Source organism: Castanea sativa, chromosome 5, assembly GCF_040712315.1.
Source record: "Castanea sativa cultivar Marrone di Chiusa Pesio chromosome 5, ASM4071231v1".
NCBI lineage: Eukaryota > Viridiplantae > Streptophyta > Magnoliopsida > Fagales > Fagaceae > Castanea > Castanea sativa.
In genome coordinates, this window is record NC_134017.1 from 53,931,966 (window position 1) to 53,945,301 (window position 13,336).

The following is a 13,336-nucleotide window of genomic DNA, read 5'->3' on the forward strand; positions in this document are numbered from 1 at the left end:
CCATCTTGTTAAGGAGTATGTGGACATGAGGTTTGACGTATAATACCATGGTTAGAACAAAACTCTTGAAATTGAGAGTTAACATATTCTTTACCATTGTCAGACCTAAGGATTTTTATTTTAGTGGAGTATTGAGTCTCAACAAGGTTCTTAAAATGTTTGAACACAGTAAACAATTCATGGTTATGTTTGAGAAGAAAGAACTAGGTAAACCTAGTATAATCATCAATGAACACAACATAGTAATTATAACAAAGTAAAGAAGAAATGGGCGTTGGGCTCCAAATATCAGAATGCACAAGTTGAAGCAGAGAAGTAGATTGAATTTCATGTTTGTTCAATAGAAGCCTGTGCATTTTAGCACTTATACAATATGTACAAGAAGAACAACATTTGTCAATCTTATTGAATGTAAAAGTAGGATTTACAAGCTGAATAGCAGAATGAAGAAGTTTGGCACTTGGATGTCCAAGTCTATTATGCCAGAGAGATATTTGATCACAACTAACAAAAGTCTGAGAAGAATTAGGAACATGTGATGTAGAAAAGGCAGTGGAATTGGAAGAATGCAAGGAAGATGGATTAGGAATAGGGTAGACACCATCCTTACTTAATCCTTCATAAAGGATCTTCCCTGTAAGTAAATCCTGAATAGAGAATCTATAAGCATCAAAGTAGCAGAAAACATTGTTTTGCAAACAAAGCTTATGAACAGATAGCAAATTGGAAGCAAGATCAGGAACCCTAAGTATACCATCAAGTTTAAAGTTGTGAGTTGAAGTGCATAACTCACCATTACCAATATAAATCACAGGAAGGTTTTGACCATTACCAACAATCACAGTTTCAAAACCAGTGGTAGGTTGTTGTTGTAGTGAAAGATTAGCCAAATTTGGTGTAACGTGATCTGAACAGCCAGTATCAGTAAGCCACCCATTAGCCATATGAACCTGAGATGAGTTGGCCACCATAGCAGCAAGCTTGGATGGAGCATACTTTCCTTGGAATGAAAAATCCATCCTATGGTAACAGTCAAGAGCAGTGTGACCACTCTTGCCACAAATCTGACATTGAGGTCTCTGTGACAAACCTTGAGATCTTCAAGGTCCTAAAGGTCTTGGTGGAATAGGCTGAGCCTGACTGAAAGGAGAAGAGAAAGCATTAGGAGCATTAGGATGAAAACCACCACCAGAATTACTACCTCTTCCTCCATTAGCACGACCTCTCTAAGCATTGTTTCTGCCTCTACCTCTACCAAATCCTAGAGGTTGGTAATTGGCAGCCATAGCCATAGTGGAAGTTTCAATCACACCAGACCTCTTCCTAATAGCTCTCTCCTCAACATTGAGAAGAGTGTTAAGTTCTTCAACAGTAAGAACATCACTGCGAGTCCTGATAGCTAAACTAAAGGAATCATAATTTGATGGCAGACCATTAAGTGCAATATGAAGAAGCTCTTCATCATCAAGAATAACTGATATTGAAGCCAATCTGTCATGGATTTGCTTGATCCTCTGAAAATATACATCAATTGAATCTGTACCTTTCTTCATAGCACTCAATTCATTTCTTAAGCTCATCACACTTGACCTAGAAATGGAGGCAAAACATTTTTCCAGAACTTTCCAAACACCTCTACTAGATTTCTGCTCAACAGTAAGAGCAAGAACAGAGGGGGAAAGTGTTGAATTAAGAAATGTAAACAAGGCTTGCTCTTGGTTTCTCCAAATGAGAAAATCTGGATTAACTTCTGTAGTGAAACTACCAGAAGAATCCCTTAAGAACTGATCTAGTGCCATTACAGTGTCACTGATAGCATTAGACATAGAGTAGGTTTCCAAGATAACCTCAATCTGGTGCTTCCAAACAATATAGTTAGAGTAATCGAGTTTCACAGTCATCATTGATGACATATTTAAGAGTAATAGAAGGGAAGGATTAATATGAGTGATAGTGTTTGTCATTGTAGAAGGAGTGGTTGAAGACGTTGATGAAGTTGAAGCTGAAGTTGAAGAAGGAGCAAACGCCATGAAAGCAGAGCTCTGATACCATGAAAGAAATGCTAAAGAATAAAGCTGTAAATGAGAGCGATCGAAGAGTAAAGAATGAAAAAAGTAATTGCATAATTAATAACATTCCTTAAGAGAGATATTTATAGCAACAGAGAGAGAGTGAGAGCTGCTAAGCGTATAAGGTGGAGTCTGTTCTAATAGACTTAACCACCTGATACACATGGCTAATAACAAGCTAATACCACAACTAACAACAGATGCTTATAAGTGAAACGGTGTGCTTTGGATGATCAGAACTGGGCTTGGGCTTTTCCTTTATCTTTGAACTCACTACTGGACTGAGGCTAATCAGTGGACTTGGGCTGATCACTGGATTGACTTGTACCAGACTGCTCTTCAGGCCCTAACTCATGAAGTAAACAAACACCCAAAAAACAAAACCAAGCACCAAACCCAATCTTCCAAACCCAATTTTACAAGACCCAGAAAACCAAACCCTCACATCATCCACCACAGGTCCACATAGTGAGCTCATGTCATCAGTCCTTGTATTGTAATAAATACTATAGAAAGCAATTCTGGTCCTATCAGCCTTGGATGTGAAGTTGAGATTAGCAGTCTGAAAGGTAGAGTTAGAGTCAGGAGTGTAATGAATGTTTTGGGCTTGGTCTCCCGCAAAGGCCATGACAGCAAGTGGCTGCTTGCATTTGTCCCCAGCTTGACCTAAGGAAAAGGTCAAGGTATATTGTTTGTTTGGTGCTGTTTCCACCATTTGGGAAATTATGCCTTCCTTCCCTGAAAGCAATTCAATGGCCCGCTTGCCCTGTGGAACGGTGAAGTGGTCGGAATCAATGTATCGGACCGCCCTATTTGATTCGACATTCCAACCGGGTAATGAGGATATTTCTTCATCAAGGTTCGTGGGGAGTAAAACGCCAAGTGAGGTGTTTCTAAACATCCATGGGCCTTCTTCTAAATCGCCATTAATAACTGCATTGTCTGCAAAAAGTATATAGCACATTAAGCAACAACTCAGCAAATATAACATCAAACCAAACAATATCTATAAGCCTTGTCGAATACTTATGATAGAATAGGCAAATCCAATATGCAAAATCCCAAGTCACTTTAAACCATCCATTATAAAAGTGATTAACAAATTGAAAAAAAAAAAAAGGTGTCTTGCAAGGGGTAGTCTTAATTCATCAGATAATCCTAATAATTTAAACATGCTGTCGGGGTATTATATAATTTGAACAGCACTTAGGCTCCGTTTGCCGCAATGTAAATGTTTTCAGTTGAAAATACTTTTAAAGAAATTAGAGAAGCTGTGATAGGGGTTAATAATCAGAGATCGGAGGGCAGGAGTTGGATGGAGGAAGAGGGTCATTTATTTTGGAGATCTGAGGGTGCCAATGGGTGATAAGGAGTGCCATGGATGGGTGTGTAGGGTTGTCTGGTAAAGCAGATGCTATGCCCAAAAATACACTAGCTGAAGGATTGTGTAGGAAAGTATATCTAAATATTTCATATAATGAACAGTGAATTAAAATTACTAAGAAAAAGACAACAATAAAACTATTATTAAAAGTTGTACACATGATATTTAGGTAAGGTATCCACTTGGGATAACGTAGGAAGCACGGACGTTGACACAGATATAGGTATGACATGGCGACACGAACATTTTTTGAAAAATTATAATATGATACAGGCGGTACGACATACGGCACCCCGAATGATGCATCCGTGCTTCTTAGGGGATAACCACCACTTTTAGGACCAATTGTTTTATTTTATTTTTTATATAATGGTATATTGTTTATAAATTATGGATAGACATATAGAGACCATCTTAATTTTTTTTTTCTACTTTCTGTTTACGCAAAAAAAAAAGTTAAGAATCTTAAGTGATCTTCCATAATATGAAAGATCTATATAAAATAAAGACAAGCTAAATGGTAAGAAGACAATGCTTAAAAAAAAAAAAGAAGGAATCTTGTAGATAACGGTGTAAATGAACCAAGATGTTTATGAACAGCTCAAGCTCGGCACAGGAAAAAACTTGTCCATATTTGTTTGTTTAGCATATAAGCCAATCTCAAACATAATGATGTGTATGCGAACAAGCTTGTAAACATGCATACATGATTTAACTATATATAGTATATATTTTTATATATATACTTGTCCAAAAATATACTTATAGACTTGAGAATGGATTGTGTAAGTTTAAAACTAGATTCATATAATATCAAATTCGTATTTGTAGTTTATTAATAATACAATCAGTTTGTACGTAGTAAAATTCATAGATTTATAAAGGGGTAAGAAATTTTAGTCATTGTTTTACTATATATGAGAAAAGAATAAGTTAATCAATCAACTCGTGAAATAAGCTCGAGCTTGTTCGATAAAAAAATGAACTAAGTTTGAACATATAATCTTATTTGGTAAAGAGATCGACCTCATACCATGTTCAAAATAAAATTAATATACAAGTCTAAACTTTTAATACTCGACTTGGTTCAACTAGTTTACAACCCTACTAATAGAAGAACTCATATTGACAAATGAATCACAAAGTTTTAGGTCAAACAATAATAGCATAAAATGAATTATAGAAGTGTTGAAATGAATTAAATAAAAGTGTGAGAACTATTAATAATTCATAACTTGTTATTTATAAGAATTTAATTTCTATAAGAAATAATTATAGCACACCATTCCGCAGTAGGAATTTAAGAAATCTATAATCCATCACAATATAATTAAAAAAAACAAGTATATTTGTATAATGTAAACATATGGTTTAATAAGAAATCTACACAAAATTGTTACTATGTTTTCTTTTTTCTAGATGAATAGTTTTGTTACTTGGTCCAAGTTTTTGAAAATGGTTTGAGTACTTTGGGTCTGTTTGGATAGAACTTATTGCTGAAAACTGAAAACATTGTACAAAAATAATTTTTTAATGTGTAAAAAGTACTGTTCATGCCAAAAAGTACTGTTCGTTGGCCTAAAATCACTGTTCATGGCCAATGAAAAGTGACAGATGTGCTTGAAAAAAAAAAAAAAAAAACGGAGCTGGACGTGGACGTGGACGTGCTATCCAAACGTCCTCTTTAAATTGATATTTAAAATTTTAATTTTCAATTTTTAAAATCAGTATAATGAAAATTTGTAGAGAGACACCCTAAAAAATGAAACTAAGTCCAGCCAACCAAAAATCTTTGTCAAGGAATATGAAGCTTGCTTACAGTAAAAAAGAAATTTTATTTATTTATATAATTCAATATTTGTAACAATACAAATTTGTAAATAATTCATAACTGATCTTTATTTATTAGAATGAGAATTCTATCGAGAGTTATCATAAAAACTATACCTATACCCTCCAACGATCTATTTCAAATAAGATTAAACACAATCTCATGCCAATCAAATAAGAATTAATTATAGTTATGTATAAACATAACCATATGATGTGGCAATTGAACAAAATATTTACTTATCTAAATCCATTATTTTGATTTCCTCTTTAGATTAAGATGAAAAATGAGATAAATTTGTGTGTGCTTGGAAATTGCTTATTTTTTATAGCTTATTTGAATAATGTGAGACAAAAATCTAAAAGTTAGCTTATTTTTAAAAAGCCGAAACTGATGTTATTTGAAATAAAGCTGTGAGAAAAAGTAATGTAGAACCCACAAACAGTGGATAATTTAAGTAAAAGATAGCCTATAATTGATTGCCAAATGCAACTAGTGATTAAAAAAGTTTATTTTCTGATTTTTTGTTAGGTTACATCACGATAGGACTGACGACGCTTATTTTTGGAGGAGAGAATTCAGTCATCTTTAGAAGCTTGAAGTCAAATTTATTTTTTTTCCTTCAATTTATCTTTTGCCGGTCGCATGTTTTGCCGGTCGCATTCACATGCGCTAGTTACCAAACAAGTGTTTTTCTTAAAATTTGAAGCATAGTAGCAACTTTGAAGAAAACAAATTCCTACCAAAAGAAAGGAAGCATTCTGTTTCGGGTTACAAGGTGTGTTATGTTTTGTAGTTTTTATAGGAAATAATATTTTTTGGGAGACAAACATGGAACATAATATGGATGTAGTTTTTACTTTTTATGAGCCAAACAAGGTCCACAATATGGTGACAATTGCAAATTCAAAAGCAAATTCCTTTCAAAGGAATGGAAGCATTTTGTTTTGGGTTACAAGGTGCGTGAATTTTTATTGTTGTTATTGTAGGAAATAGTGTGTGTGTGTGTATATATATATATATCAACTTGTAAAATAGGATTCTTAATCATTAACATTCTTGACTGTGAACAATTAGAAACTAAATCTGAAGCGTGCACAACACAGATTCATAATTTGACAAATTAAAATGGTATAATGACAATTTTCACTTCTCTCTTTTTTTCCTCCTCTCCCTACTCCTTAAAAAATGAAAACCAAAACCATCCAACCAACTATTTATTATTCTACAGTCATGTATAAACATAAGGCTTAATAACAATTTTCCTCGTTTTATGGTTATGCATAACCATAAGGCTTAATAAGGAGTTTCCATTGAATTAAAATCTTTTTAATATAATAAGGGAAAAATATATCTATAATATCATATGTTAATGTTGATAATTTTATTTTGAGCATAAAATAAATAAATAAATAGAGAGACTAAAAATACATTATATTAAAAAAATATGAATAAAAAACGATATAGAATAATACAAAAAACATGATTCTCAGACAATTAAAACTAAAACTATTAGTAAAAGTCACACACGGCAATTGGATAGGATATCCACATGGCTATTTTGACCATCAAGCATAAAAAAGAAAAAAAATCCATTATATTTATTTCTCTCTAGATTGAGATGAATTAAAATAAGATAAAATGATAAACATAAAATTATTACTAAAAGCCATACATGTGGCAATGGTATATGATATATACACTTTTTTTTTCTTTTTCAGTTTCAATCTATGACATTCGCTCGTGATAAAAATATCAAGATACTAATCAATTTTTAGTATAGGTGGAAATTGAATCTCAGATCTCTTATATAACTATTAGAGGTTTTACTAGTTGAGCTAATTAGAATCCACATGATATGATAAATAATTGACATACCCACTTATGACTCTACTTTAATTATATAGTATATAATATATAATTTTATGGGTTTTTAACGATCAATTGAAAATGTTGGATTTGACTAGAATTTTTAACTGCCCCAAACAAGAAAATATTTTTTGTTGCAACAATCAACGGGGCGGGGCTAAGGTGGATATCAAGTAATTGAATTCAAACATAATTTCGGTGTGGAAATTACTAATAACCATTAGCCCTTTTCATCCATTGAAAACTAAAATTTTGATTTTGTTGCACAACCCTCCGAACTATGGAAAATGAGCCCTTATCCTATTCAACAGACTATGGATTTTTACCTGAATCCAAGACTTGATTTATCTATCACAATTCTCCAAAGAAATTCCAGTTTGGCTTAGGTAAAGTAATCAAAGCCAGGCATTGCATTCCCCCTATAGTGGGCTAGAACCGATTATCATTGCCATTCTTTGAATGTGTAATTTCAAGTTCTTTATTATTAGTCCTTTTGTTTTTTCTTCAGATTTTTCATTTTATAATATAGTCTTTACGCTCTTGCTTTCTTTGGAGATAAGACATTAGACATGCCATTATGTCAATACTTGACACTACAAGGAGCCACCAGGCCCCAAAAAAATAAAAATAAAAAAGTCCTCACTAATTTCTTAAAATGAGGCCCACACATTGGATGCTCCTCAACAATTATGAGGGCCCAAGCATGCGAAAAAGTTACTCTACCCCTAGAATTATCAAACTTTACTAGGCCTTTGAGCCCCAAAAAATCAAAAAGGTACTACTACTTTGATAGGTAGTACTTATATATAAAGAGAAAAAGAATGAGTGAGAGAGAGAGAGTAAATAGTAATTACCTTTGGGTCTATCAGGAGTAAAAAGCTTTTTGATCGCAATATCATCAATGATGGGCCCACAAGTGGGGTCATCCTCCATGCCCAGATTCCTAAAAACCAAACTCACATCATCCCCTTCTGCCTCGAACGACCACGCGTATGGGTCCCACCCTTGCACGTTATACAGAGTCTGCAAGTCTATCGTCTGCGATGCTGGTGGCACTGACACGTTTAGCGACTCCAGCTGCGCGCAAGTGCGGGCCGCGCTGAATGTTACAGAGTACGTGGACCCTTTTTCCACCTTTAGATCCTGGCTGATCTCGGCGTCGTTGCCTAGCCTCACTGCGTGACTACCTTCCGGTATGATGAGGATCATCCCACCTTGTTTTTGCCCAGCGTGCACGAGCTCTACGGTGCCGTTTGATTTCCAGCTGGGGATTCCTGTGGCGGACCCCTCCGCTGGGGTCATGCTTGGGAAGCCGTTTGATGGGGGCGTTTCGAAATCACCGTTTGCTACTAGACCTAGTACATTAAAAAAAAAAAATAAATAAATAAATGTCATATATTGTGTAACAAAGAACAAAAAAATCTAGTACCTAACCAAAAAAATCTGGTACTATATAAAAAAAAACAAAAGTACAATTTTTTCCACAACTTTTCATGCAGCAGATTAATTAGGAGAGAAAAATTGTTAATTCATATAAAAGTGCCGTTAATTAGTTATAATCTGTCAAGTAAAAAATTTGTGATGAAACTTGTAAGTTTGTTTGTGAGAATTAAAAGAAATTGTCAAAGAAACATAAAACTTGTAATGAAAGAGATTAATGATGTCATATATATAAAACATAGTGATTACTTTTTTTTGGGTCTGATTTTCGCAATGAAAGAGCCTAAGAATGATTTCTTTTAATTTTTGCATATAATAATTGTCTTGATTCTCTAATAAATGTGCCATGTTGCCAAGTTAGCAAGTACATATGATTACTCTTAAAAAATAAAAAATAAATAAAAACTTATTAAACGCATCTATAACATTTGGTGGAGAATGGATCCCACACAACAATATAAGGTTCATAAAATGGTCTCATAAACTTATTTTTCCTTAATTGACATTGCCAACTAATAACTTTTGGGAGCGACCAAAAATTGTTGGACCGTTTTTAATTAATAGCGCACCTGTAATAATTATTACATGCAACCATAGCATATGCAGGTATTGCTATGTGGGTCTCTATTCAATCCACGACGAAAATTCTTGGAGATGAATCGAGATTGTTTGGGCGCAGATATGCTTCTTTGTCATTTGCCAAAATGACAATTAACCCTGTCATCTATCAATCCAGCAAAGAAATCGGGACTAAACAAATTTACACCGTGCACTACAGTGACACCCTATGTGCCACAATTGTTAAAACTTTTCAACAAAAACAAAAAATAACTTCTATTTCTTTAATCACTTCATTAGTTTTCAATGCACAGTTCATTTTAAATGATTATTTTTACTGTTATTTTATAGATTCAATGAATTCTTAAAATTTAATCTTATCTTCATATTCTCGGCACAGTAGAGAAAAACAAAAGTTAGGGAAATACTATAAACTAGTTCCTGTGGTCGCAACCTGGCTAACTTTTCATGGTAGAGAATCAGTCACTCACTAAAAAATTTGTAGGAAGCTATTACACTAACCCCTTTGGATAACCCTATCTATATATGAGCCTCAAATGTATGAGATTTTTTGCTCAACCACAAACAAAAGAAGTAAAGAACTAGTACTTTAAAATGGGGAAGATTAATAAAAAAAAACAAAAATGAGATAAAGAATAATGAGGAAGCTCCTGTCAAGGAATAGGATATCTTGATTTTGTGGCCATCATCTTTATCTTCCACATACGACAAATTAAGAACAATGTGATGTGAGGATTGAGGAGTAGTACGAATCTTTTTATATTGAGAGTTTCGTTAAGCGCGCGGACCCTAACCCACCGTTTCTGGGCCTAGCCTTTTGACTCTTTGACTGAGAAAGAAAGAAAGTGTTTTTTATTTTTTTATTTTTACTGTCACTGTTTTGTTGTTGTTGTTGTGGACACCCAATGCAAATGCAATGCAGCTATCATAAAAGCAAATCGGGGGATACCCCAAAAAAGAAGACGATGAAAAAGCATTCGGTGCCGGCTTCCTTCATGGAAAGGACATTGTGATCTTTGACTCTTTGGACAAAAAACTGAAGGACCTGATATATGGCGGGACGACGTTCTACTAATAAACTAATAAAGCCATCTATTTCGCTAAAATTAAAAAAAATTTGTTAAAAATATAATAGATAAAAATAAATGTTAGCTAAAATAATACATTAAAATTTATAAATAGTTTAAAAAAATAAACTAAATATTAAAATAAACCATTTTTAAAATAGAGTCAAAAGCTCACCAAGTAATAACCTCGTGGACACGGCTTCTGGACAGATACAAACTTAATTCTAAGCTCATTTATCCCTCTTCCGATAAAAATAATCTACTTTTTGTTGAAAGATTTTTTACTAAAAGTATAGGTAGATAAAAAGTAAAAAAGTTGGGAGGAAAGTTAAATTTATATGCGTTGATTTAGTAAGTATTTTTAAAATTTCTTTCTAAGAAAAGTATCAAATAATTAATTTTTTTATAACTTTTTATATTTCTCATAAAAATAGTGTAAAACATTCCTAAAATAATTGATTAATAATTACCCTAAAAACACTTTTTAAGTGGACTGATAAAAGCTAAATGAAATAAGTAAAGGAAGTTATATGAGATCCATACATAGTAAGAAAAAAAATTAAACAAACTTATAATCAAAGGACACTTGATATTATAAGTTTGTTTGGTTTGTGTTTGCGTTTCAACTTTTTTTTTTTTACAAACCCAGTGCCTCTTGCACTGTTCATGTTCGAGTGAACAGTGTTTTTCTTGTGAATAGTAGTTTAAATTTTTATTTTTTTCCAATAAAATAAGCAGTATCTAAACGCACCCTATAATTATAAATGAAATAAGTAAACGACTCTTGATTCACACACACACACACAAAAAAAACCTTATAATCAAAATTAAAGGCACACAAAAGTAAAATAGTTTGGGACCTCCATTGCGCCAACTTCGCCCTCTAATTTTCTCGATTCTCGCTTCAATGGAAAGCAATTTTAAAGCCTAAAGTGAGTGCTTGCAAGTTGCAACCCCCAAAAGATTTTAAAAACCAAAAAAAAAAAGCCTAAATTTTCATATGATTTAGTACTATTTATTAAGACATTGACATATATAGTCAAGAGACTCAACACAGCGAGCGCGCACACACGTATATATATAAAAGCCTTTGCCTTCTTCAGTGACAATGGCCAGGTTGGAGCTTCTGCGGCATACTAGATGTATTACTAGTAGGCTCGGATGCACGGATATGGATATGGACACGGACACAGATACAATGTCGGAGAAATGAGCATTTAAAAATAATTATAATATGACATGGTAATTAGAACACTATCACAAAACTGATATGACACAGTACTCCAAATGAAGTGTATAGATCCTATCTAAAACTATAGTCAACTTTCAAAAAATTAACTAGTATATCATTATAATATATTCCTCTTGTCCCATTAATTACTTAGCCAAGAATGAGAGAGCTCTTTTCTCCCCCAAAAAAATAAAAGAAGAGAAGAGAATATAGCTGTATAAAAGTATAAACAATAAAAGTTTTTCACCCGCCGACCTATTTGAAAGATGTTTCCTCTTTATGGTGTTCACAATAGCGTTTAGCAAAAATTATTAGCTCTATATACAATAATTTGCTATCAGGTTAATAATCCAAGTTGGTCACCCGCCGACCTTTTTTGAAAGTGGTTCCTACAATCTTTATTGTGTTCACACTTCACACAATGGGGTTCAGCATAAATTATTAGTACCCCTAGACATCATTTGAATTATGGAGGTTTAAATGGCTTGCAATTAATTCAATCTTCGTACAATTGATTGTGGGTGAAAAGTTTCAAGTTGCAATCTTTTTTATAATTACTCAGATGGATGCCTTACCAGTATACTATTTTTGGAAAAAACAATTTGACAGATTTTTTAACTTTTGATAAAAAAATTTTCAAAAGTAGATGACCTAGGGGGAAGCTAATAAAAACAAGGAGAATTCTTCTTCAACAACCCGCAAGAATTTGATAGCTTGCAGGCACAAGTAAAAACAAGATTTCAAAGAAAATAGTCAAAAAGTGGTGGGCCTCGAATACTCGTCTTTGAACTTTGAAGAGTGAAGACCACAGTCATCACAGTTTCAAACTGTTTTAATTTTTTAATAAGAGAGTGTTAAAAATCTACTAAGTATTGGAAGTGCTGCACGGCTACTAGCTCTACTAATACTGAACAAATTACTTGCTCCAAAATGGGTTTGATTCAGATTATATGAAAGCACGCTTCTAGAGCTAGCCAGTGAAGAAATTGAAGCTCATTTTTGGATGAAGTATCCAACCTAGCATGAAGGTTTTTACTTATAGAATGCAGAAATAATTAGACAGCCATTCTTTTCTACCATAGCACATTCGAATCCAATTGTAACAAAAGCACAAAACCCACTAAACATGTTACTGCCATGTACTTCTATTAATAATAGAACCGTTGAAGAACAGTTGAAGTAGATGTGAGCAATAGCATAGCAAACATATATCAGATCTCAGAAATAACCAAATGGTCCAAGACCCACAAGGCATAACCACAAAATAAAAGTGTTATATCCACATATAAGACATTGATACTAATTGCAGAGAAAATGGGAAGCAAGAACCAAGAACATTTGTGGGCAGAGAAGAAGAAGAAGAAGAAGAAGAAGAGAAAACATACCATCTTCTGCGATGATTGTAGAAGCAAAATAAGCAAAGAGAAGCACGCACAGTGAGACCCATTTGCTTCTTTTGGAGCTCTGAGCCATCTTTTCTTGCCAAATCTCTCTCTCTCAGTTGATGTATGTGAGTGTACTCTGTTTATGGTAGTGTGTAGTGTCTTTTTATCTCCAAAGATTCCACTTCGGGTCCACTTGTTCACTCTTTTTTATTTTTAACCAACAAAACACGCAAATCACAAAACTGCAACATTTGAAGACGCAAGACTCTATATAAACACTGAGAATTACACTCACTCACGCGATGTGGGACACATGCCCAGTTCACTCTTTGTATTATAAAGTTTAAACTTAAGTTGCTATTAATAAATGGGTACGGTTAAAATATGCCTTGAGTACATATTAAACTATTTATTTATGATAAAAATTTTTTAAAAATTAAAAAAATTATTAATACTTTCTCACATTTTGAAAAAAAATTTC

At 33.4% G+C, this 13,336-nt stretch overlaps 1 protein-coding gene across 1 annotated transcript; it reads right to left on the reverse strand.

The window, feature by feature from the left end:
- Positions 1 to 2,099: 2,099 nt before the first annotated feature.
- LOC142634537 (protein BIIDXI) lies at positions 2,100 to 13,093 on the reverse strand. Its single transcript, XM_075808839.1, has 3 exons — positions 12,856 to 13,093; positions 8,008 to 8,508; positions 2,100 to 3,011 (listed from the first exon to the last, which is right to left on the reverse strand). The coding sequence occupies exons 1-3, from the start codon at positions 12,941 to 12,943 to the stop codon at positions 2,416 to 2,418; spliced, it is 1,185 nt and encodes a 394-aa protein (XP_075664954.1). The 5' UTR covers positions 12,944 to 13,093; the 3' UTR covers positions 2,100 to 2,415.
- Positions 13,094 to 13,336: the final 243 nt, after the last annotated feature.